General features: G+C 41.7%; 1 protein-coding gene across 2 annotated transcripts; it reads left to right on the top strand.

Annotated features, from left to right (window-relative positions):
* Positions 1–6,777: 6,777 nt before the first annotated feature.
* On the top strand, positions 6,778–25,537 carry MDK (midkine). Of its 2 annotated transcripts, none has more exons than XM_081936546.1 (5): positions 6,778–6,965; positions 21,878–21,957; positions 22,729–22,890; positions 23,423–23,584; positions 24,552–25,537. In XM_081936546.1, exons 2-5 carry the CDS (start codon positions 21,879–21,881, stop codon positions 24,575–24,577), a joined length of 429 nt encoding a protein of 142 aa, XP_081792672.1. In that variant the 5' UTR covers positions 6,778–6,965; position 21,878; the 3' UTR covers positions 24,578–25,537. The 2 variants fall into 2 exon arrangements, with proteins under 2 accessions (XP_081792672.1, XP_081792671.1); XM_081936545.1 differs by having other exon boundaries at positions 6,778–6,969.
* The last annotated feature ends 1,829 nt before the right edge of the window (positions 25,538–27,366 follow it).

Raw genomic sequence — 27,366 nt, 5'->3', positions numbered from 1 at the left:
TGAATAAATCATGTGTGGTTCAGTAGGACTTATTTCCGTATAAATTTACTTGAGATTACAACTGCAATTCAACACTCAAAACTGAGGGAGGGGGGCAGTCTTTGTTTAACTGAGGTGATTAGTTCTGTGCCTAGAGTAGAAACTCCCCGAAGGCTATAACATCAATTTTATTCTGGCAGGGGTGCAGGCCTCAAAAGGAGCCTTGCATTCAGAAACCAGACTTTCCTTTTCATTCATCACAGACTTAATACTTGTTCATATCTCTTGGAATGTTTAATCAGCAATGTTTCATTTGGAAACCCTAAAGCAACCCTTTTTGGCATTTGCGCTACAGTGTCCATAAACCGCCTGTTCCTATCTACTAAAGAATTGGTAGCTTCAAAGTTGAGGCCTGCTTTTAATTGTACAGTATTCCATTTTCACTTTCTGACTCATAATAGGGAGGGGAGTGATACATAATTTCCTCTTGATTTTCCTCTTTGTAGGCAGATAAATATCCTAGAATCCACATGCAAATTAATATTCTGAGTAAAACTCCTGATGTTAATTTGAGGTGTCCCTTTAAAGCAGCGTGCTAGACATGGCTATCTCATCAAAAGGCTTGCTATTCCATAGCTGCACATTCCATCTTAAAAGTTTGATCAAATACAGATGCTGTGGCTTTAAAGATCTGCCACCCTTACCCGTCCCCCTTTCCCCTTCTCCAGTCTTGCACTCAGTTTAGCATTATGCCTGGGGTGGGGGGGGGATTCTGCAGTGCTAGAAAGTTTGCACACACTTCTGACCTTACATATGCCTAATAGACGTTTTAGAATGTGTCATGCATCAATACACATTCAACAATCGGAGGAAGCTGAAAGCACATATTTTTCGTTGGTATTTTGTTTAACCTTTACCATTTGATGTTATGATGTGTGTAACACTGTAGGTGTCAAAAACAATCATTTGAAAAAATAATATTGACTCCTAAAGAACAGATGGAAGTTGGTGCTCATTTACTAACTAGTAAGGGCTAGCAGTAAAGTCCATGTAACTTGTTCCTTGTACACATAAGAACAAGACTAGATTTGTTTTTTCCTAAGACCTGGAAATGCATGCACTAGGAATTTCTTTGATGTTTTTTACAACCTCAGTACTTCAGGTAATGTCACTGGGTGTCCACAGGGTTGTGTGGTTACTGTACCCCATCCCCTTCAGTTTCTCAAGCATTCTTGTGCCCCCCAAATCATAGAGTTGTAAAATGTCTCCCCTGTCATGGGAGGAGAAGGATTCTGGAAACCAACAATCTTACTACCTTTTTCTGTATTCTTTGCTTTCTCAGCTCCATCAAACTTCCAGGGGCTTCTAATGAGTAGCTTTATTGTAGTAGAGTGAAGGAAGCCATTATGAAAGAATTTGAAATGCAAGCCTATTTAAACAGAATCAACTTTCAAAATATTGTGCCTTTCCCTCCCACATAACAGCTAGAAGCCATTTTGATGGGGATGGAGCAAAAATCAATCATTTCTGTTTGTTGATAGGATAACTGGCCGATTTGGTATTGGGTTGTTTGCCTGTGAGAACTTGCTTTCTAGGCTGTCGCCCAGCATTCCTTCCTATTAGGAATGGTCTTCTTTCACATTGCCAGAGAACCCCAGCAGCTGGTACTGGAGGGAGGGTTTCTGAATGGATTTCAACTCTGCTATATTATGGATGGGGTCAAAGCCAGGCCCCTCACTCAGTTCTTCCAAGCTCTACCACCTCTGTAGGTCTCACTGGATTCTTTCTTCATTTCTTAGGTTGCTCTCAAAGCTCCTGCCTCCTGCTGATATGCTAATCAACTTATGCACAGGATTCAGGAGACTCATCCTTTCTGGTTCTCAAAATGAACCCAGTGGGAAATTATTACTTTGACTAGAATGAATAAACAGGTATACTCCAAGGAGCAGGAAGAAAAGCCCTACTATCTAGCCAGAAGAGGTTCCTTTTTGCTCCATCTCTGGTAGCCAAATACCCATGGGACTCAGCAACCCATGATTTATTGCAAGCCACGTCGTCATAAAGGAATCTTAAACCACTCTTTAGCAACAGGCAAAGAAAGGAAAAGTGCATTGTGTGCTATGAGTGAACTAAATATTATAATACTACGTGGGAAAACAACAGCGAAGATGTCCAAATTGCGATCAGGTTTTCTATTTTCTCTGTGGTCAATTTACTGGGAGGATGGAATTCTGTTCTCATAGGATGAGAGCAAGCATTCTCTAAGGAAAACTGTATCAGTCTTCAAAAATGACATTGCATCTCTAAGGCTTACCGCAGGGTTTGTGAAATTGTGCCAAGGAGACTTTTGAGGTTTAGGGCAAAACTAGGGGGGGTGGGAGAGATGGTGAATAAATTAGTATTGAAGGGAGAGAGATGGAATCACCCAAGCCAAGCTAATCAGCACAGAAGGGCAGCTTGCCAGCGGCTTTATTAAGACTGGAAAAGTTACCGTAAACGAATGGCACAATGGGCTTGGGAGAGAAAAAGAGATCAGAGCTCTCCTTTTCCATATCCAGGATACAGAAACCAAAGCTCACTATAATAATTATTGCACTGAACGAATAGCACATCTGTGCAGATGTTATTTAAAGTTAATAGGTATCCTATTTTCTTTAAACTTTGCAAGATTTAACTCCAGACTGATTTTTTTTTTAAAAGCCCCATCTCCTTAGGTCCATCTACCATTCTAGCAGAGCCAAAAAAGTATCCTATTTCAACATTCCTGTCATCAGTCCTGAATGTCTCTTCTTTCACACAATGAAGCTATAAAGGTGGTTTTCCCAAGTCTTGAAACACTTTCCAGTGTTTCTTTTTCATAATGGTAAAATTACTTTTTATCATCCTGGACATCTTTAAAGGATATATCTTTCACTTTCTGAGTTTGGGGTGGGGGAATGGATGGAACTATTCTTCAGCTTCTAAAAGATACATAATAGGCTTACTAAAAAGGCCAATGCAATTATCAACTGCAGCAGTAGAAATGTAGGAGAATGCTTCCACTCGGTTCTGCGTGGTTCAGACTCCACCTTAGTTATGATGTCCAATTCTGGGAACATTTATGAAAAGGTTAACTAGAACAGCTGCAAAACAGGAACAACAATGTTTGAGGGACAAGAAACAAAAACTTATCAAGAGTGATGCAACTGGGTATGTTTACCCTTCAGAAAGACAACTGAGAGAAGACAGAGCAGTTTTCAAGTCCTGTAGACAAGATTTAAAAAGTGGTTTAATGGAGCAGCTGGGAATGGTGCTAGGTTAAAAATCAGAAAATTGCAAGTTCTAGTCCTTCCTTCCTTCCTTCCTTTGGGCATCAAAGCCAACGGTGACTTTGGACCAGTCACTCGCTCTCAGCCCAATTCACCTCACAAGCTGGTGGTTGTTGGGAAAATAGAAAGTGGAACCATTATGTGTACTACCTTGAGTTGTATAAAGTAGACAGGATACATTTAAAAAAATAAATAAATAGACACATAAAAGACAAGCTTCACCTGAATTGTTCAGGACCTTAAGAAGGATTGAAACATGAAGGTTGAATGTTAGTTAAGCAGTTTGGAAGCAGAACCAATTACTATGAGAAGTAAACATATCCACTTCATTGGACATATTCAAATTGAGTTAGCTGTTTGGGATACTTTACTTTGGAGTCCTATACCTAGTATGGAGTTGAACTTGATTACATGCTCTTTTCCAAAGATACAATTAAAAAGTTCAAAAGTTAAATTTTCAACATTTGCAGAAGCCCTGAAGATGAGGAAATAAATCATACATAAATCAGAACATTTACATACTTCATTCAGAAGTAAACAGTTTCAGTGCCTAAACACTCCCTTCTATTGCTAAGGTTCTTTGGTCTAATCCAGTGTTTCTCAAACTTGGCGACTTTAAGTCCTGTGGACTTCAACTCCCAGAATCCCCCAGCCAGCATAGCTGGCTGGGGAATTCTGGGAGTTGAAGTCCACAGGACTTAAAGTCGCCAAGTTTGAGAAACACTGGTCTAATCTAACAAAAGGTCTGCCAATAGAATTGTGCACGGTTCAGATCAATCCTTTTCAAGATTTTTTTTTTTATCCTGGAGGAACCTTTGTAATCATTTTCAGATCAAGGAAACTTCTGCATGAAATGGAAAAAAACATTCACAATGCAATGTACTTCTAACCTATATAATCCACACTTGACAATGTTTATAACAATGGCAAAACTGCAAGTGCTAGTATTCTTTGGTGTGCAAAGATAAAAATACAATGTTTTATTCATCTCAACATTTTGCAGGATCCAGGGGCTCCACAGAAACCTAGTTAAAACTAGCTTAGCTATACTGTACAGTGATTAGGTATCCCTCCCACCTTCCAACATTATTTAGCTCACAGTATACTGATTCAATTAGTGTATCTCAACCATGTGAACTTTCAGTTGTGTGGACTTCAACTTTCAGAATTTCCCAGGAGAAAGACTAGATTTGATTACTTTGTGCTAAATGTTTGTTTGATTTTCATTGCAAGAGTAATGATCTAAAGGATGTGAAAATTCTCTCTCTCCCTCCCTTCCTCCCTCCCTCCCTCTCCCTCTCTCTCACACACACACATCCAAAAAAACACAACCTCATTATCCATTCTCACATCAGGCCCACTACAATTGTTAAGTGAATCACCAACAGTCATTAAGTGGGACAGCCAGTGGTGTATTAACCATTAAGCAGACTAAGCACATGCACCAGGCCCAAAGGCGACACCACAAAGTTGAGAAAGAAAAAAAAAACGAAGCTTGGATTCGTTTATACAGTATGCACAAAGGAGGAGGGCACCAAGATTTGTCAGTGCTTAGGGCACCAGTGAGCATTAATCCACCACTGGGGACAGCACATGATCAGACACTAATTTTACTGGCAGTTTCTCCATTAACTTGTTGGAAGCCAGCTGTGAAGCTTGCAAATGGTGATCATATGACTGGTGATTGCTACAATGATTGTAAATCACATTAGTTGTGAAGCACCCAAATATTGATTGCATGATCACACGGATACCGTGATGGTCATATGTTCAAGTTCAAGTCATAAAGTTACTTTTTTAGAACTCTGAACAGTCGCTGAACAGGGAAGTCATTAACTGAGGATTACAAATACAGGGCATCAGATCCCAAGGCTGTTCTCAACTTTTTTTCCAGAAAGGTGATACAACAATTTTATCTGTTCCAGATAAAATCAGAGACAAATGACCTTTCAATGGGAAGACATTCCAATGGGCTGGTCCCATAACAGAAAAATAACACTTTCCAGCTTTGATCCCTCTAACCTATCAAAACCAGAGGAAAACCAGTTGCTTCTCTCAGCATGACTGAAATGGTTGGGCTAACTCTAGAAGGGAAATGTAGTTCTGAAGGAAACCTAGTGCAAACCATAAAGAGAAGATACTTTAACTATTTAAAGTGAATAAGTGATGCACACAAAACATGTAGATGCCGGAATGTAAATTGTTGTACAGTTTTATAATCTCAAGAATAATCCATACATGCACAGTATAATGGAGGAATGCAGTTCACATCAGGCTCAAGGTTTTGCTTACAACACCACAGAAATAATAAGATCACTTAAATTACAATTCATTCAATTCAATTACAAAAAAGAGAACCACCAACCAATGGAACAGCTTGCCTTCAGAAGTTATGAAAGCTTCATTGCTGGACAGCCATCTGTCAGAAATGGTATAGGGTGTCCTGCTTGAGCAGGGGGTTGGATTAGATTACCTACAACCATAAACCTAACCCTTCCACCTCTGTTGTTCTATGTTATTCTATGGAAGAATTCTCATACATTTGGAGATTTTCCATGAATTGCCAAAGTAAGGTGCAAATTCCTTCCTGAAAGGGAGGGCTAGTAAATCAGAAGTGAAGAGGCTTCTTGGCAACTTTTCTACTATTTGTACCTATGCTCCTCTAGGTTGTTTTGCTAGGATTACCAGATCTGGAGTGCAAAAATCCAGATATTTCTTAGATGGCAGCAAAAAGATACTTAAAACTCTTAGCTGCCACAGAGCATTCTTCCACATCTGGTTTCTACTTTTCTGCGAAGGAAAATCGGGGAAGAGGCATTTTAAATCAAGCATATATTAAGGTTTTACGCAGAAAGCACTTTTGGTACAGTATCACTAAAGCAAATTAATTAACAATCGCAGTTCCGGAACCTTGTGGAACAATCAACTTCTCCTCTTCATTTTAAAAGAAAAAGTTGTACGAAACTTTCCTGCAGGTCATTTCGAAAAAGAAAAAAGAAGCCAGGGAAAACATTTGTCGGTCCGTGTGCTCGCAGCTTCCTGCATTCTTCAGACGATAAAGATGACAAAAGCGTTCCAAAGATACCGAACAGCTAAATCTATACATCACATTTTGGGAGAGAGAAATATATATATATATCAAACTTTTAGGGTCTGCCGGGAGAAGCTCCGGGGACAATTTCCAGACTCTCGGGAATTGTCACGCTGCGTTACCACACGAGGAAAAGAAAGAGAAGGCAGGGCGGGAATTGAGGTCGGGTCGTAACTTGGGGGTTGGGGGGGGTCTTCAGTGACCGGACCCAGTTTCGGCTCGCCCTCCGGCCGCTTCTCCCCTTTTGTCTCCGGAGCGTCTCCACGAGGGAGGCGGAGCCTCGGCGGTAACTTTGGGCTCCCCCCCCCAAAAAAACCCACCTTTTGTTGTCAGCTGGCCGTGACGTCAGAGGCCGCCGCCGCGCCAGGCAAGGTTGGTGTCCACATGTGACCAGCTGAAACTAGTTTGGAAGACACAAAGGGAAAGGAGAAGGGAGATAAGGGAGCAAGATAGCCGGGCAGGCGGTGGAGCGGAGCCAGCCGAGCGGCCGGGAAGCACGAGGCATCCTTCCGGGGAGAGACCGACCAAGGACCGCGCGCCACTTCAGCCCTCAAGCATCCCATCCATCCATCCACCCAGCCACCCAGGCAAGTTCGGCGGGGGAGTTCTCGCGCGCAAAACTTCGAGTTGGCCGAGGAGGGGAGAGGGGAGGGGGGGGCAAAAGTGGAAAAAAGGAGGCAGGAGGCGGCTCCGAGCCTTCGCTCCGTGAAAAGAGCAGCGCCCTCTCCCCCACCTACCCCCGCCCTCCCGTCCCCAGACCCCCCTCAAAGGGCAGGCCGGGGGCTGCGTTTTCGTTCTGTTGGCGCCCACGTTTCAAGGGTTCCCGAAACTGCAGCCCCCGGACGAAGGTCCGACTCGGCTTCAATTCCAGGCTCTCAAGAGGGGTGAGCTGTGCTGGAGGGAGGTCCGGGTGGGGCCACGAAGTTGAAGGGTGGGTGCGCCTTTCTCCCTCCCCCCCCCTAAGTTTCTCTTGGCCCCCGCCGACAGTCTCTGCGGCAGATGATGCTCCCCGTAGCCGGGAAGTCCCTTCCTGGGAGCGAAGGTGGAGGGCGGCGCGCCTGACTGAGCGAAGGAGGGGGAGGGGGAGCGACCTGTTGGATTTCGACGCCGAATCTCGACGCCACGATTGTTTTTCCCGTCCTGTCCTCCTCGGGGTTTTGTTTTGTTTTGTTCCGTTCCCCTCGGCCTTCCGTTAGAGTTTATGGTGTGGGGTGTAGTGGCGCGCGGGTGTGCAACTTTTTTTGCGGGCCAAAACTTGTTTCCAGGCAGAGCTTTCTTTGCGTGGGTATTAGAAGACTCTCAGAAGCCAGCTGGACGGAGCTGCAGGAGGTCCCGGATCGGCCTAACTAAAGCATCCCAATGGGAGACTGAGAATCTCCACTATCTCTAAAAAAAATCTGCTGTGTGGGAGGGGGGTTGTGAGAGAAAAGGGTTGGAATAAAACATTCATTTGCTGGGTCCAGTTGAGTCATTGTTCACCAGCCCGGTGCCTGTGTTTCCTGATGTGTTTTCCTACTGGTCACTTTTCTCCTCTGCAGCAACTTGGCTTGAGCCATCAAGAACATCGTTTCCTTGGGGATTCACAACTAGTTAATCAGAAAGACCTGTGGCCAAAGGGGGGTGCCTGCACATACCCTAAAGTGAAGCTGGAGGTTCCATTTTCCAAACTTCTGGGTTGTTTCCCAACATTTCGTTACCAGGCTAGGTAACATCTTCAAGTGGAGTTTAGCCCCTAAATTCCGCTGAAAATTCCGCTGGCAACGAAACGTTCAGAAACCAACCCACAAGTCGGAGGACAAACCTCTTCACGCTCATCCTACACCCGAGCTACAAATATTCGCCGCTATCACAAGGGTGGTAAAATCTACTATGTAAGAACATTCTCTCGCAGGTTTGAGCATAGCCTTAGCCCTAGCATTTTGTTTCTTCCAGTGGCCAGTCCGTTCCTTAACAAGAAATGAATATATGCCCTTTGCCAACATTGTTCCCCTACAATTGGTACTTGCTACCCCCAGCTCAGAGATAAAAAATGAGCCTTCGAGATGAATAGCTCTTGACAGACCTGGTCTTTAAGAGCCAAGACTGTGAATGGATTTTAAAGCTTTGTGTTTAAATCTGTGTTAAGTGCCTTTTACATCCACTTCTAAAGTACTACATCTGAATTCTTCTTTAATTATTTGGGCTAATGCTGTAAATGGTACTAAAGAGTGGAGAGTGGTGTGTATATATATGGGAGGGAGAGGGAGTGTTCCTGGTAACCTTTTTAGTATAATTTTATTAAAGATTTTTTAAAGGAAGATAAAAACTAATACAACATAATATAAAATAAGAAAAAGAAATCAAAGCGAAAGCCAAATGTGCAAGGAGGGAGAAAAAGTAAAAGAAAATAGTTTTTAATCTTCTTTACAGCAGTTTATAAGCACAATCATAAGTTTACTTCTTATTCTATGGTTAATACTTATTTTATTTTTATAATCTCTCCTATTAGCTATTAAAACCATAAATCACTTTTTACACACGACGTCCATAAAGATTTCCAGTCAGCAATAAGCATAGATATTAGGTCTAATCTTTTGCAAGAAGTGGGATGCTCACAAAGGAACAAGGGGAGACAAGTGACAACATGTGTTTTGTGACATCGGAGTACAAATCTAATTCATGTACTTAAATCAAACATAAAGCAATTAGGAAACATGGGATTTGCATCTTAACTTTATTATGAACGTGTTGTCATTTTGGTGTAATTTTCTCACCATGGGACAGCTAGAACTTGAGAATGCAACATTTTGGAAGAAAGTCCTTTTTTAGCTGGGCTGTACCTCTATTCACAAATTATTGTATCATTTTCAATGTAAAGAAGAATGTGAGTTACATGTATTTCACCCCATGACAGGTTCCAGGAAGGAAGTATCCTCATACCTTTGTCCCACAAACATACCCAAATGGTGTGTTGTTATTATGGAAAAGAAAGAGGGTGACTACCATGCCCTAGTAGACCTGATCACAGTTTGCTTAACTTCAGATCCTTACCTAAGCTTATGTTTAATTAACACGGGCAAGGGAAGGCATGCCATTTGTTTACAAACCGTGATAGTATTGAGATATTTGGTTGTTTTATCTTTTGCCTCAGCCTACCTTTGAAATCATATCTTAATAAATATGCTTTCATGTACTTCCCCAGACTGTTCTTTGATAATGCACAGTTTCAGGGTTCCACTTGCCTCTGATTGTGTGTGGAGGAAATGAAAAGTACAAAATTAGATTAGCACCATCCCTTTTGACATTCTGGAAGGCCCTCAAGACTTGGTTATGTTACCAAGCCTAGGGCTCCCAGGGAACTGGAGATATACTTAGATGGCTCCATTATGGTGGCCATGTTCATTTCTCTTTGCCTAGGGGTTTGTATATTTGCTTTTTATCTTGTTTATTTCTTAACATAGATTTTATACCAGTGGTTGTTATATCTGTGGTTTCATCTGATTGTTGTATGCTACCCAGAGTCACTTTTGGCTCTCTTTTTTTCCAAATTTGACCAATAAATAGATACATCAGAAAATATTCCATCATATAATTTTCCTGGGTAATGCGTCTAAGCAATATCCCCACTGATTAAAAGGATAGGTCTGGGCAATCCAATCATGATACCCTATCAAGGCCTTCTCCAATCCTGCATACCCCAGATGTGTTGGCTTGGTACAGCAGTTCCCAGTATTCTCAGCCAGGTTGAGGAGGCCTGCTAACAAACCCACTTAACTTTGAAGGCTCATTCTGCAGTAATAATTATTTTTTCTTCAGATCTGTATATCAGAAATAGAGCACAACCTACTTTATTTTCATTGCATAATCCATACATCATCTCTCCTTGTATGCTATCTGGAGTTTTGATTGTCTTGTGGGGTGTTTTGAAATGGCAATGGCTAATTTACTGAATTCATGTGGAGACTATTGGTTCAGCTTATCAGAGAGCCATGCAGAAGCTGTTGGATGTCACCTTTTATATGCTAGGTGGCGGGCACGGTAATTGGAAGAAATGAGCACCTATGGTGGAAAGTTTAGTTGTAGATGCAGCAAAGTTTGTTGCCTTTTTCTAAGAAAAATGCAATGCTGTGCGTCTTTAGAAGTAAGTCCTGTTAACTTCCATTGGATGCATTTCCAAATTTTCAGCTCTCTCCTTTTGCAGGCTAGTGGAAATTAATTTGATGGTAGTGAAATAATTTATGAGGATTTAGCTTTGTGAGATCACTGCAACCCACCAATTACTGGTATATAAAAAGGAGAAACTCTCAAATGGAGCTTAATTCCTGGTGACTGCACAGACTAGAGCAGATTTGAGGTGGCCGACAGGGCCTTATTTTGAATGATTGTATATCTTTGAAAGAACAGAGGTGAAGAAAAAGAAAGGGCTGAAAAGAAAGAATGGTAGGAGAAAGTGGTAGGAAAGGCAGACTCTGAAGCATCTCAAGAGGCCTCCAGGGGAGAAGAGGGAGATCAGGAGTGGGAAAATGGAAGAACACTGCATATTATTGAGTTGTTCTGGGCTCCAGAAATTTGAGAAGGCTGCAAGCAAAGAGTGGGGAAATGGGCAGTTTTGCGTGTGTTTCACTAAAGAGAAGGAGTAGCTTCTGGATTGGAAGGGGGTGGGAGCCAGGATGGAGGAGACACACACAAAGAGAAACAGGTAAGACAGGACTGGGGGAAAAGATGCAGTTGTTCTCAAAATGGAGTAGGAGAAAAAATGTCCCAAAGAAGCCTGAACAATTAGGAAAAACACCTATCCTTTAGATTCCCTGTAGCTGCCAAGCGTGCACCCATATATTTTAAGAAAATTGTCCTGGTGTTTGCCTGTTTTTATTCCAAATTGTTAAAAGATACTAAATAAATCTGATATGTCCCCTAATTTAGAAGTCTACAAAGTATTTGTTGATTCTAAAATATTTTGTCAATATATCTGAATACAAGAGAAGGTAAAGTAAGTTATATATAGTTGTGAAAATGAATTGTTCTTTTTCCCCACACTGGATCAACAGAATCTGGATTTTTTTTTCTTTCCTACCATTTTTGCTATATGTTCATCATGGTAAATTGGATTTTTTGGGGAGAAAGGGTAAATGTTACACTTACAAGTTTCCTTTTTTAAAAAAAAAACCATAGAAATATAAGATTACCAAATAGAACACTAGGTAAAACATAGACTCTTTAATAAGAAGTAGTATTAAATACATGTCATCAAACGGTCTTTGTAGTTTTACTCTATGGTAAAAACACAATAGTTTCACATGGAGATGTTAGTGAACTAGGAAAGAACAATAGTATAAATAAGTAATCAAATGATAGCTGCAGGTGTGGACACAATAACAGTGGCTCTACTTCCAGTTGGATATGTCGATTCCTTAGTCGCAGAGTGGGGGGGAAATCTGGAGCTCCAGTAAAAAGCTATATATTTTAAATAAACGGGGTAGTTAAAAAAATTTTAGCATGCTGTGTGGCATAAGGTTCCAGCATTCTCTTTATTTCTAAAGATGTATGTGCTATGTGACTTCAGCCCAAAGTTCACCAAACCTGAACCTGTCCAAAAAGAGCTAAATTAGACAGGTTCTACAGAATGTCCTAGAAGCATTACAGGGATCTTATTCTAATAAAGCAGCATTTATAACCTTGCTGAATATGCCCCTGATGACAGAACCTCCTGAAATAAATGAGCTTGTTCAGCAGCCATTTTGTTTGAGCTTCGCATCATGTTTCCAAAATTCAAATGTGCACACAAGTCTCAAAAGCAGGGCTAATGTGTTAGTTTGGGATGTTAAAGGTTTCACTTGATATTCATACTAGTCCTTAAAAGCGACCATGTTTAATCTAGACTGATGATAAATAAAGCATACGTAAAACATACTTAACAGCTTACTTTTCAGGTTTATAGTATTTTTACATGCTTGTAGATCAACCTTGTGTAATCTAGTATCTTCAGAATGTGTTGGGACTCCCCAAATTCCTAGTTGTTTTGGACAAACTATTAGAATTCTGGGAGTAGAAATGCACATAGCCTAAAGCAATGATTCCCAAACTGTGATCCATGGTCTCCAGCAACCTTCCCGCATTTCCTGCCTGCCAGCCAGCTGCCTAGACCAAAAATATGCTTGTGTTTCAATCTGCTTCCTTATATATACCACTCAGAAAAATGGATCAGTGGCTGAAAAATGGTTCATCAAAGTATACAAGTGATTCTACAATATCAGTAGCACTTAGATTTACATACCCCTCCACAGTGCTTTATAACACTTCTGAGCAGTATAATGTCAGTATATTGCCCCAACAATCTTGAATCTTCATTTTACCAACCTTGGAAGGCTGAGTTAACACACATTGCTCCAGGTTCAGTAGTAAGCAAGTGTACTGGGTAAATAAATACTAAAATTCAGAACAGTTGGTTTATTGGAACTTGATTGAAAAAGAATTCTCGATTTTTGGGAAAGAGAGATTCAACTTCCTGCAAATCTCTCTCTCTCTCTCTCTCTCTCTCTCTCTCTCTCTCTCTCTCTCTCCCTCCCTCCCTCCCTCCCTCCCTCCCTCCCTCCCTCCAGCAATGGGTGCCCCATTAAGAAGGATGCTGTCTTTTCTTCCCACCAATTTCTGAATCTGATATTAATTTTTTCAGTATGCAGGGTGTATGATTTTTGCAAGCAGTGAAGAACCTATGTTCTCCAAGAAGGCATTGCTGATGATCTCTCCATATATTGGTGGAAATTAATCACTCAATTAAACACTTGTCAAGAAGACAAGTCTGTTGGCTCAAAGGACTTTAAAATGTGTTAACTTTACTCTCTAGATTTGCAGTCCAGATCTGTGATGATTTAGTCAGAAGTGAATTTATTAAATTTAATACAAGAGTTGCAGCCAAAGTCTATAGAGCCCATATGAAAGAATTCATTGCATGCCCAAGAATTCATCTGATTAAGAAGACATGGTGGAGCAACTATAGTTGTGTTTGAAGTAGCACCTGGAGCAGATCTTGCTTGCCAAACTTGACTAGGCAGAGAAAGTCCAAGCTAAGCTCTTTGTTATTGTGCTTGGCACCTGCAACCCCATTCCAACATCACTCGAAGGTTTTCTGTGGACGAAGTCCAGGGTTACTCACATCTTTAGCAATCCTAAATGTTGCCAAAGTATGTCTCAACTTTCAGCTTCATCTCGGCAAGTAAAGCTGAAAAACCTAGTAGGAATTAAGTATGCTCTAAGATGTAATTATACTAAAAGTTTGATGAAGGAAAATATTGAGTCATTTGGAAAAGGGTAATCCCAAGGACAGTTTTTATTTAAAAAATAGTAAGCCTTGAAGGAAAAGAAAATGGGTGATAGCCAATACATTAGATTTTTGTTAATATTAATATTCTCAAATGATTTTATTTGACTGCATTGATCTGTATATAGTTTTAAATTTCAGTATGCATCAGAATAACTGCCAATATTTTGATTTTTATTTCCTGGTTTGCAAATAGATAATTTTATTGTAATAATAAGAGAAATAAAGAAGAAAAAACCTTGCCTCTAAAAGTGAAACTAGAAAGGAGGATAGAAATTGTGTTTTGTATCTGTACGCTATTTCCTTTCACTGAACACAAGGTGAAATTTGTGAATGTAAGCTCAGTAATATTTAAAAGAAAAAAGCTGTAATTTCTTATGATTCTTGATGTTTCTTTTCTCTTTGTCTTCACTTCTGGTGAATTGATAGTACCTTGAGTCCATTCTTTATTTAAAAGTATTGAAATATAATGTAGAGAATGTTATCTTGAATTTGTTGCCAATTTGATCAATTAGAACAGTAGTAAAGGTAATGTGAACCTGATGTCACATCCCCAAAAAGTTTCAGAAGAAACGAACCTCGACCTGATATCCTGCATTTGAAGGATGTGCGATGAATTTCAACATTCTGGCATGAAAACAGTGCTTTTAAAGATCGCCTGGGCAATCATTCCTCTCTGCAAAATAACTGAGTTCCTGTACTTCTCTGCCCATAATATGCTTATCTTTAGCATACCTTCAGTTAAATAGCTTAGTTCAAATAAGTTGCTCTTATCTTAAGTCTGGCTTCAGACAGTAGACAAATCCCTTAAATAAGTAAAATAACATTTATTTTCCTTTCATGATTTCACCTGCCACCTAGTACAGTATGTACATTTACATATTACTTAGATTTGTTTTGTTTATCATTAAAGATACTGCATTCTGTTTTTATATAGCTGGGAGATCAATCTTTTTTCCAAAATAATTAATGAAAGCAAAAGACACACATTGCTGAATCTGGAGAGAAGGGTTTTTTTGCAGGCAGAAATAAAAGAAATAAGTCATGTAAGACTAAGTATCTTCATGGAGAGTATGGGAGAAAGAACAGTGGTTCTTTTCTGGATTTTGACATGGTTAAAGAAAGATTCAGGTTGCGGTATTTCTTGCCTGTCTCCAGAAATAGGAATTCAAGAAAGCACAGTATGCTAAACCAGTGAAGCGCCATTGAAATGTTTAATAAGCAAGAGTCAGTTGGTAATGGGAATATGATAAAATCAAGATGATGGTGTAAAACTAATTGTACCTATGGTGGTGCTGGCTGGGTTTACTATCATTTAAATATAAGCAAGATTCAGACATTTGTCAAAATCTTAATAAACCATGAGACTATGAACATGTAACATTAATCACTTATGTTCTCTGCTCCATAATCAGTTTTCAATACATTAAGTATGATTTGTATTCAGACATAGTTCCTTCTTATATCTATACTAAATGATTTGAATAGAATGCCCATTAAAAATTGGCAAAATAAGCCAAGATTTATCCTGATCCAAGGCTAATCTCTGGCATCCTATGGACATTAAACAATTTCCCTCAGTTTGGTTTTAAGAAATTTTGCCTTTAATAGAAGATGTGATGCCAAAGTAAGTGTGTCAGAAATGGAAACCCAGAATTCCAGTTTTGTTCCTTACTAGCAAAGGTAAGTTTGGTATGGGGAAATTTGAGTGATGAAAGATTAGGTGGAAATAAACAGTTAATGTTTCCCTGCTTGAGGTAAATTATGTTGTCATCACAGTCAGAATAAGCTTTTTATGCAGGAGGAAAAGCATATATCAACTGCCCAAGGTTTTTAACAAGCTAAAGAAAACCGCATGGCATCTCATGAATTTTCTTGTTTGACCTTGCGACATAGTTAAAACATTCCAAATCAAGGACAGGTACAGTTTCCTTTTTAGATGATTATTTTCCTCCTTCCTTGTCTCCCCCCCACCCCAGGTGTGGGTGTGTGTGTGTGTGTGTGTGTGTGTGTGAGAGAGAGAGAGAGAGAGAGAGAGAGAGAGAGAGAGAGAGAAAGAGAGAAGAATCCCTCAGAGGGCATCAAACTCCTTTATGTGAGCAATTTTCCAATAATTTTCCATAGTGAAAATTATTTAAACAAAAACAACTATGGAAAGATTAATATCGTCTTGTGGGGGGAAATATGGTGCTGCCATTTTAAAGGGGGAAAAAAAACCTTAGGTTTTGCCACATGTTTGATCAAGTTGCTTTAGGAGCTCCTGAAAAATGGGAGATAAGTATAAAGCAGGCAGAATGTGGAATTATTTCAGACACTAGGCCTGCTGCTATGGATGCAATAGAAAGGAAAAATTATATCTACCTATTGTTCCCCAGAACGGTGCAGACATGATGCATAGAATCAGGGCATCTTCAGGGAGTGTTGAAAGCATTTAAATGGTGGTTGCAGCTATAAGGACCATCTTGCTTTAAAAAAACAACAACCCTCTCCCTCCCCCATAGATACCCCTGTTCAGAAGCACCGTCATACCTGCATTGCAAAACTAATGTGAGAACTGGTCAAAAGGGAGTGTTCCTCCAATGAAACAATCCGGATAATACATTCACTGAGACTTACTGTTTTTGCCAGGGTTGGGTGGTTGTTTTTTTTTTTTTTTTTTTTTTTGCAGGATTTCAACATTTCTCCCGAAGGAAATATATACCAGAAGACAAACTCTGTGTAGAGCATGTGGTGTTTGGGGGCACGCAGCATTAGTGACAAAAGTCATGGAGCTAGAGCAGTGTTTCTCAACCTTGGCAATTTGAAGATGTCCGGACTTCAACTCCCAGAATTCCCCAGCCAGCATTCGCTGGCTGGGGAATTCTGGGAGTTGAAGTCAGGACATCTTCAAGTTGCCAAGGTTGAGAAACACTGAGCTAGAGCAAAATCGAGGGTGATTTTTGTGGGTTGAATTACTCCCTGTGTTATTCAGGGATAAAAGTCACCATTGGAAAACAACCTTTGGAAAAGCGATGGGCGTTCCAAGCCTTTGTTTGGCTGGGTGTGGCCCTGAGGCTAAGAGGTCACCCCTCTTTTTTTAAAAGAAGGGCTGGTATCCAGAGGAAACAATGAGGCCCGCTTGTTCAGTGCCTTGTAAGCTCTCTGGACCGCAGCCTTTCATGGCTTGTTGCATCTAAGGAAGAAGTCAGCAGGCCTAGCCTCTGGCGTGTCTATTGTTGGACCTTGCAATCAGATCCGGGCTGCTCTTGAAGCTGATCTGCTGCCCTTGCTTGAAGGGGGCTTTGAAGAGAGTTTGCATGGGCTGTGTTCTAACAGGCACTTTGCTCTCCCTCAGGGGATGTTTCTTGGCTGAAAGCTGAATGGGAGGGGGTTGGGTGTCTGCCTTCAGCCTGTGTAATTCTCTGTGACAGGTCAATTCAGAGGGAATCTGACAACTTCTCAGCATCAGGTGCAGCCAATGGAGCCTCAGTAATGAGGTGACCTGCTCTCTGCAGGGCCTGCCTGGGAGTGGGGGCTGGAGATTGTTGAGGAGGGAGCAAAAGTGCTGATTGTGTCTTTCTTTCCTTTTTAGCCACCTCTCTTTCCCCTCCAGTGAGCACAGCAGGCTTCAGCCCAGTCTCATCAATGGTGGAAATGGAGGCCAAAGACTCTCTCCAGCAGGGCTGTGAACACACTCCCAACTTACTTTGTCTAAAATGCCATTTAGGGTCCACTATCCCCTACTTTCTCTACCCTTCCCCACTCTCTCCACTTCATTGCTTGGGACTGGGGAGAACACCGATTAAATATCCTGTGAGCGCATATAATGCAAGACATGTGCTGGTTAGATCCTTCAGCTTACTGGATAGACCTCTAGAGGAGTTGGGAGCCTTAAGAGGAAACATGAAGTAACCTGATGCAATAAATAAATAAATGGTGGGCCTGGCCAAGAAAACCCTCATCCTTCTCAGCACCTTACCAGAAGTTTGGATAGAGTTTCAAGCAAAGCTGTCAGACCTCTTGGCCAGGCCCACCATTTAACCCTTGCCTGAAGCCAGCTTCATAATTAGCATCTATTCAGTACTCTGGATTTAGCAATTGTGTATGTCAAGTGAACAACTGGATTGGGTATGTTATTTTAAAAACAACACAATTCACCCCTCCTGCTCATGTGGGCTGGAGCTGCAGCCCCCATCTGGTGCTCTCCAGATGTTTCTGGGTTGCCCGCTTCATCTCCCAGCTGTGTTGCTGGAAGACACAAGCCCTGGGAAAGCTATGAGCTCAGAAAGCATTCACTCAGTTTGTCATAATAGCCTTTATTCTAATAGCGCTTGAAGTGAATAAGCAAAAAGATGCAGTTGTGCATATTATTCATTTTATTAAATGTCTACCTTGCTTTTTGCTTATTCATGGAGTTTGCATTTTATAATTAAAATACTAAGTGGAGAACTTGAAAACTTTATTTGACACAGGGTATTGCACTCTTTTTTCAATGGTTATTTTTTACCACATTGGAGCCTCTGAATCTGGAATTGAAATAACCATATTTGTAGCAAAGGACTGCGGAGTTACTGTAATTGGCTTAATCAAGCAAAACCTTAATGGCCATGTTTCTGCATTCAGGAGGCAAATTAAAAGGCTTCACGTCATATATTGGTCATTTTCATGCCCCTGCCATACCACTGAAAACCCTTGGGAAAGAATGCCTTGGCTGTTACAACTTCTGTGCAACTAAACAAAGAGTTTTGTTTCCTGATTTATCCTCACATTTTCTGTTTGTGTGGGAGACCCAATCAAAACATTCTACTGTTCCTTTTATATTTTAATCTTCGATCTGCTGCTGGCTGTCCTGGGTAGATAAGAATTATATCTGCACCCATAAATTGAATCACCATTGCAGAGTTCCATGTATGTGGGAAGTTTACATGCCTGTTGAAAGCAGAATGACTAAACTGTTTGCTGAAATAAGCAATGGAGGAGTTGGAAGAAAAATGCAAAGTAACAGTGATGGAGCAAAAGCAGCTTGTGCACCATAGCTTTGTGTATTTGTGCCATTCCTCTTCTTCGTGGGATGTGTGTGCACATACACAATTTGGTGCGACGCTTGCTTCCATAGACTCTTTGTTGGGATATGGTAATAGGCTGATAATAAGTGAACCAGCAGGGGGAGCAGCCTGCCTTCTAAAGCTCCCCACGAGATCTGATTGTGATGAGCTTTTATTTTTAATCTTCTGTTTTAATTCTCAAAACTGCCTGTCACGGTTTCTTTTCCCACTCTGGATTCTTTTGGAGATACACAAAGGCTCCATGGCAGCAGAGATCTCCCCAGCCTCAGGAGCTTTGGCAGAGACGAGGTGGCCTGCTGAGCACTAGATAAAAGAGACACTGGGAGAAATCGGGACAGTAGCAGCCATGGAGTGAAGTGGGGAGTAGGGCCTCGCTATGGCCAGCTACCAGACCCCACCCAGCTTTCCAAAAGTAGGGGCAGCATAAATCCCTTTGGCAGGTTTGTTTTCCCCAGTTTTCCACTTGGTTGAGCCACATTTAAAGTCTAGGAGATTTGGAAAGTCTAGGAGATGTTATTTGGAAATTGGGGATATGAATCTTCTCTGGTTTCTGTCTTCTGCTTGGGAAGCTGCATTGGAAAGATCCTTACCTGGGTCTTTTAAGACTTGTCATAGTGAAAGGTGTTTCCATTGACAGGTGCGTCCCTAAGAATGGGGTGTGAAGGTGTAGTGTCTTGTGAGGCTTCCCTAGGACAAAACATACCAAAAAGGAAGCCCAACTGAGCAAAACAGAGAGCAAGGGCAGGAGATAAAGAAACTACTGTATTTTTCAGAGTATAAGACATACATTAGTTTTGGGGGAGGAAAACAAGAAAACAAATTCTGCCTCTGCCTACCAGCATCCATTGGTATTCATCTGGCTAGTCCTTGCAGCAAACAGCCTGGTCAGCTTCAGCACATTATCGCAGCCTGATTCAACACGAGCAGCTGGTTGGTGGTTGGATCAGCCTCCCGGAATACTGCCAATCAGCTGTTCCAGGCTGCAGGGGATCACCATAGTCCATCACTGCCTCTGTGTGTCGCATTTTTGGCCCATTCTGGGCGGTGGGGATACCGCCACCGCTGATCCCACCACCTGCAATGCACGGAGGCCAAAAACGGGGTATGCGGACGCCAAAAATGCGATGCGCAGAGGTGGCAATGTGCTGTGGCCCTGCAATATGGAATGGGTCTAAAACAAAGCTTGCGAGGCCAAAAATGCAAAGGGTGGTGGGTAGGTGGGGCTTCACCAACATACACTGTATAAGACGCACAGACATTTCTCCCCACTTTTAGGGGCGGGAGTGCGTCTTATAGTCCGAAAAATATGGTAATAACTAATAGCATTGTGATGTAAGCAGATAGCTCGACCAGGAACCATTATATAGTCCTCAGTAATTTACTACTGTCTTTTGCAGCGACTTAGTAAAGATGTTCTATAGGCAGCAACTTACAATAAGAACTAGTTTGGTTACATACTAGGATAATATGATTAGTAAGAATAAATTTAATTCCTGTACTTAATGGACTTCTGCTTTGTCTACTAAAGTCAGAGACCCACATTGCAAATAGGTAACTGATTCTACAGGATTTTGAGGAAATCTATGTAAATTCTACAGCAGATGGCAGCATCTAATTGACCTTGGCTGATCTTGAAAAAGTTAAGCCAGGGCTGCAGTACTTGGATTAGGTGACTACTTGGAAATCCAAATTGTAGGCTGGACTAGGAAGACAAAAATATTCCAGAGGAGAGAGTGGCAAATACTGCTAAGAAAACTGTATGGATACAATCACCAGGGTCAAGCTGGAGAACATTTTACTCTTTTAGGTTAGATTAAAGTAAGACAAATACAAAGGAATGTAATAAAAAAAACCCACTTACATATTGTTGCAAAAAAAACAACAACCCCTAAAGAAATCCCTAAACCCCTAAAGCCAACACAGTTCTAGGCTGCATCAACAGAGGGATAGAATCAAGATCACGTGAAGTGTTAATACCACTTTATAATGCCTTGGTAAGGCCACACTTGGAATACTGCATTCAGTTCTGGTCGCCACGATGTAAAAAAGATGTGGAGACTCTAGAAAGAGTGCAGAGAAGAGCAACAAAGATGATTAGGGGACTGGAGACTAAAACATATGAAGAACGGTTGCAGGAACTGGGTATGTTTAGCTTAAGAGAAAGAAGGACTAGGGGAGACATGATAGCATTATTCCAATATCTCAGAGGTTGCCACAAAGAGGGAGTCAAACTATTCTCCAAAGCACCTGAGGGTAGAACAAGAAGCAATGGGTGGAAACTAATCAAGGAGAGAAGCAATTTAGAACTGAGGAGGAATTTCCTGACAGTGAGAACAATTAATCAGTGGAACAGCTTGCCTCCAGAAGTTGTGAATGCCCCAACACTGGAAGTCTTTAAGAAGATGTTGGATAGCTATTTGTCTGAAACGGTATAGGGTTTCCTGCCTAGGCAGGGGGTTGGACTAGAAGACCTCCAAGGTCCCTTCCAACTCTACTATTGTATTGTATTGTAAATATATAAAGAATCACCAACAGCTAATATTTATCATTAGAAATTAAAATTCCCCGTTATTTACCAATAATATCATCTGCACTACATATCAAAGGGGAGAACATAATTAGTCATCTGCCTAAATTGGTTTTTAGAAATTACGCAAATGTATGCAAAAAGAGGTGATGTTTCATTAGAAGTATTTTCTTTGTTTATTTTGAGAAGGAAACTTCTCTCATCTTAAGCTTCTTAATCTACTTCTGTTCCCTTGAAAGAAAGAAAAAGCTAAATAGATTATCCCAGTGCAAGGTTCAAAATGCTAAGAATTCACTAGCAAATCAGAGCCTTAAGGAAATTGGATGAACTTGAAATGGCAGGGGTTTTTTTGTGTTTGTTTTTAACAATGTCCTTTTTCTCTGAATTTAATTACAGTTTGAATTAATGATTTGTAGCATTTGATGTGTTTCCTGCTGTGGCAATGAAGTGATGAAGGGAGCTTAACTTGTTGCATGTTTACATCCCAGGCTACAAAAGGCTCAGGAACCTTGTCAGCAGAAAATCCTATCCCTCCCCTTTGTCACATTCCCCCATTTTACAAGTTCTTTCCTTGGGATTAGAATATATATATTTATGCCAACAGTGATATCAGTATTTTTCCTCTTACAGAATGCAGGCCCGTGGACTCTTTCTCCTTCTGGTTTTTATTCTTCTGGCTGTATCTTCAGAAGCAGGCAAGAATAAGAAGGGTGAGTGTCAGTGTTGGTAGGTCCCTATTTACAGTTGGCTATTTTCAGAAGATGATCTTTCAGTGGGGCTTTCCGAAGTGGACTAAAAAGTACAGAAGGCAACATTTTTCTTCTAGGTACTAGACTAATAACCAGGAGATGGTAAGTTCTAGGTCTGCCATAGGCAAGAACTAGGTGCCTTTGGACTCATTTGCATTCAGTCCTAGCAAGAAGGCAACGGCAAAGCATTCCCCAAAAACTGCAGCCATGCACTCAGTAGAGTTGGTACTAATTTGAAGGCCCAAAAGAGTCCTCCGTCCTATTTTAGGTAAAGAAAGACAGGCTGCTTTTTAATGGTTCAGAATAGATTATAAGAAAGGTAAAGGTTCCCCTCGCACATATCTGCTAGTCGTTCCCGACTCTAGGGGCCGGTACACATCTGCGTTTCAAAGTTGAAGAGCCAGCGCTGTCCGAAGATGCCTCCGTGGTCATGTGGCCGGCATGATTAAACGCCGAAGGTGCACGGAACACTGTTACCTTCCCACCAAAGGTGGTTCTTATTTTTCTACTTGCATTCTTACATCCTTTCAAACTGCTAGGTTGGCAGAATCTGGGACAAGTAACAGGAGCTCACTCTGTTATGCAGTGCTAGGGATTCGAACCGCTGAACTGCCAACCTTTCTGATTGATAAGCTCAGCATCTTAGCCACTGAGCCACCGGGTCCCTGTAGATTATAAAAAAGAGAAGGCTGATTCTTGTGAGTCTGAAATGACTGCCTGTTTTTTGTGCAGACAAGGGCAAGAAAAATGGTTCCGATTGTGAGGAATGGCGCTGGGGCCCGTGTATCCCCAACAGCAAGGACTGTGGTGTGGGCTTCCGTGATGGAACTTGTCATGACGAGACCAAGAAGCTCAAATGCAAGATTCCATGCAACTGGAAGAAGGAGTTTGGAGGTGAGCATTTATCTGGTTTAGAGGAAGACTCGGGGAATGATGCAACAATCTTATCAGAGCCTCTGGAAGCCAGCCAAGTAGCTTTCAAGTTTAAATGTGGGAGGATCAACCCAAACAATTAATACCTGCATTGTATGTCGGCCCATTGCTTACTTCTATGCAATATCTGTTTGCCTAGGTTGGCTCTGATAATTATTGGCTTCTTCCATCGCTTCTTGTTATGCTTTCATATTAAAAGCATTTTAATCATATTCTCTGGCTTCTCAGGCCAACTGGTCTTTTTCAGAAAGAAATTATTTGTAATTTCTGGCAGCTGCGGTTCTTTTACCATTTAAGAGTATAAAAAGCTTCCCTTTGTCACATTAGCCAAGTCGTCCTGATAGCTCTGCGGTGGATGGCAGTGGTTCATGAGTTTGTGAAATGTCTGCTCATTTCCTGGGCATCTGGGTTGTTTCTTATTTTAGAAAAACTGATGGTGAGGGGAAGCCAAGTTGTTGTATTGTATCTAACTGTTCTTACTTACCCCACCTAGCTGATTGCAAGTACAAGTTTGAGAACTGGGGTGGCTGTGACCCTGCAACAGGTCTGAAGGCCCGTTCAGGTACTCTGAAGAAAGCTCTCTACAATGCCGAGTGCCAGGAAACTATTCAAGTGACTAAGCCCTGCTCTCCCAAGACCAAGTCAAAATCCAAAGGTCAGTCTATTTGTAGAAGACCATTGCTTTATTTTGCATGCTGCTAGGTGATACAAGAATGGAAATAGAGCATTTAGAAGGCTAGGAATTCATGGATGACCATCCTGGTTGCCAGGCAGGGTTCTTGTAATTTCTTAGGGTTCCTTCTGCCCAAAAAGACTTTGGTCTGTTTTGCACTTTTCTTAATATCCATAAAGGTGCCTGGCCAAGTTTGCTTATAATGTACTTCGAAGAGCTACAGAATAGCTCTTCAAAATACATTCTAAACAAACTTGGCCAGGGACCTTAAGTATAATGAATACTTAAGGAGAGTGCACAACAGTCATAGGCAAACTATTACAACCATTGTTGTTGAGAAAGCACTATGGATGAGCCCATGTTGTGCCCTAAGGGCTTGAGGATACCCACAATCCTCATTTCTTCTCTCTGTAGGGCCTCCTGGGAGTCATAGCGAGAGCTGGAAAAGATAAGGCAAGCAGCATCACTAAACCTGTCCCAATGCCCAGAATTCCTAACTAGCATTCTGGTAGTTGTTGCTTCTCCCATATCTAGTGGGCAGCAATGGGGTAAAATGTTACAGTAAAGGAATCCAAATATCTAATGGGGTTGGGAATACAGGAGCCCCAAAATAAGCATGGCCTTGTTTATGTGCCAGGATAGCCAGAGTGGGTCAGGTGATCTGTAATCAAGTTGACAACTTTGGAAAAGCAGATGTTGCCATAACATTAAGCCTGCCAACACAAATAAATTATGGTTTCTTTGGTTTTGGTGTAAATTATGTGAACCTTGTCTGGATAGCTTGAAATTATTATTTATGGTTCCTTGTGTTGGACGGATCCAGCAAAGTGTGTTTTATTCAATATCTGATTTTTATGCAAATCATGGGTTGGTGTGTGACGGGAATATATAATACGTCTTTGTATAATACGTTGTGCTAATGTTCTTCCTCCTTAATTGTTTCAAACAGCCAGGAAAGGAAAGGGGAAAGACTAGGATGATGGATACAGCTCCACCGTCTTCAGGGCATGGTGCCTGAACCCACTTGGACACACGCCACTTGAAGCTGCAGCTTGGCCCCTCCCAGTTTGGCAATACTTCGCCAAATCCCATTATTCTTCAGCCTGCACAGCCTTATCTTTAACTGCAATACCATTTCTAATCATTAGTTTTATAGCGAGCAAGCTCACCCTTTCCTAAAGAAGGTGTTGCTTGCCTTTCCCTTAACTCCTTCTCTTCTACCTCTTGCCCTCTCTGTGTGTCCCAGTATCCTTTGCTCTGGTTTGCTTCCCTGAATGCATCACGATGTTTGGAAATGGGCCCATTGCAACAGAGTCTTGCTAAAGCTTTCCACCTCTGGGGTTCTTCGTCCAAGGCTTTTTTGCAGTCTCTCACAATCTTAGCAATGCCTGTGGTTGGTCCATGTAGCTTCATCCGGTCATAAAACAAACCTTCCTTTAAGGCACCCAAGGAAACCCTTTCAGGGAATGAGAGAGGATGTGAGAGAAATGACAGTAGAAATGGGATGAGGAGTCTTATCTGCCTTACCTCCCTAAAAGAGGCTCTGTAGGAAAATGCAGGCCTCTTTGGTATCGCTTTGCCCTCCCTTTCCCACAGAAGAAGTGCCTATACTTCCTGGCATGCGCACACCTTTCCCTTCCCCATCTCTAATGCACGGATGTGATAGGCAGCCTTCCCAACAGAGGAGCATCACAGCCAGTTAACCTCTCTGAGCTGTGCTTGCTTGCTCTCTCTGCCCACAAGACACTCCTTGCCTTCCTTTTGGCGTCAGGAAAGGATCCCCCAGAGCCAATGAAGCTGGTTCCCTGTCTCAGTCCCCTTTGTCTGTCCTCCTGCTGGGATGCTGTGGCCTTTCCTTCCTCTACTGGTGCTGGGTAAGCCCTCTGCTTTTCACAGTTTCCCCCCCTTTTTCCAATAAAGATCTTTTTACAAAAAGAGTCTGTTTCCCCTTTCGGTCCTGTTTGAACAAGGGAAGGACTGGCTGTGTACAAAGGTAGCAACAGGTAGAAAGCAGTGGGTGCAGTTGTGCGGGTGGCCATAAAGGCATTGTTCAGTATCACCGAAGGAATGTCTGCCTAAACCTGACAACACTGAACACCCCAGAAACTACCCGACAGACCTAGGCTGGAGGGACAGAAGCACTTAGCACTTAGACTTATATACCACTTCACAGTGCTTTACAGCCCTCTCTGAGCTGTTTACAGAGTCAGCCTATCGCCCCCAACAATGTGGGTCCTCATTTTACCCACCTCGCAAGGATAGAAGGCTGAGTCAACCTTGAGCCTGGTGAGATCTGGATTGCCAAATTGCAGGCAGCTGGCAGTCAGCAGAAGTAGCCTGCCGTACTGCACTCTAACCACTGCCCCACCGTGGCTCAAGAAGGACCTTGTTGTCTACCCAAATTTTCTTGGGGTGTTTTTTTAAGCACATGGAGTGAGGTATACTTATCAATATAGATAGTCCTTGGGTTATGATGGCAATTGGGACCGGAATTTTTGTGGCTAAGTAATGCAGTCATAAAGAGTGTTGTTCATGATCACATCACTCAGCAATAACAATTTCAGCAGTCCCTGTTGTCAGTTAGCAAGGATTTTGTGGGTCATTAAGTAAGGACTTCATGTGATGGTAGAAAGGGGAAGAGGTGTTGCTGTGAGCTGGCACAACAGAGTGTGGGCAGGCACTACAGAGAACAGGTGGATGTGCCGGTGTCAGCAGGTAGGCACTACAGGTTGTAGATGGGTAGGTATCACTGGGTCGCCATGGAATATAGGCAGCGGGAACTATACAGTATGAGATCTCTGTGCTCAGGGGCTCCTTGGGACAAAAAGGCCATGGGAATTGGAGGATTATATGGAAGCAATTTGCAACCTCCTGTTGGCTTCCCCATTGACTTTGCTTGTGAGAAGCTGGCGTTGACATGATCCCAGGATGCTGCAACAATTGTAATTGCAAGCTGATTGCCAAGCACCTGAATTGTGATCACATGACCGCATGGATACTGCAATGGGGCAACTTCAAGGACTGATCTAAGGACTAATGGGTGCAACTTTCCCTTGTTCAGCATTCTCATAACTTTGAGCAGTTGTTAATAAGCGGTCGTAACCCAAGGACTATTTGTATTAAAAACAATCATTTTAGGTAGGTTAAGGATAAATTCAAGGCTGGTATATCATGAGCATCTAGAGTAAGATGATGTTGAAATCCACATAGTTGCCACTTTTCCAGAGCAGGTAGCCACAGAGGTCCCACACCTCTCTACAAAGACTTGTCCTTGGAGTAGGGACAAAGTGTAACAAAGAGAATTGAGAGAAGAGGATCCAGGCACTAAACAGAGCTGGAAGTGTGCCCTGGTTTTGCGTCCTCTGTGTTCCTCTGTTTGGAAACAGGCCTAGTCTGAGAGCAAAAAAATGGCAATTTGGAAAAAATATTACACATTTGTACAATATGATGCATATTATGTCATGTCTCCCTTTACTATCATTGTGGGTAGCCAGGTCTGGAGCTTTGCTTATCTAGAATCGCCTTCATTTGTTAATAATTTGTTCTCTACCTGCCCAGATCAGCTATTTCTTCTTAAACTCCTCTAAGAATACAATGAAGTGAGAATGTATAGTATGCCTCACAATTCAGGGAATTGTAATCCTAATACATCTATAAAGAACTGGGCTGAAAAAAAATGTTCTAGGCCACGGGCCTCCAACTTTGGCAATTTTAAGACTGGTGGACTTCAACTCCCAGAATTCCTCAGCCAGAAAAGCTGAATT

The sequence above is a fragment of the Natrix helvetica genome (assembly GCF_964273705.1).
Source record: "Natrix helvetica genome assembly, chromosome: 1".
Lineage (NCBI taxonomy): Eukaryota > Metazoa > Chordata > Lepidosauria > Squamata > Natricidae > Natrix > Natrix helvetica.
Note: the sequence above shows the minus strand (reverse complement) of the source record. Positions and strands in the feature narration are given on the sequence as shown.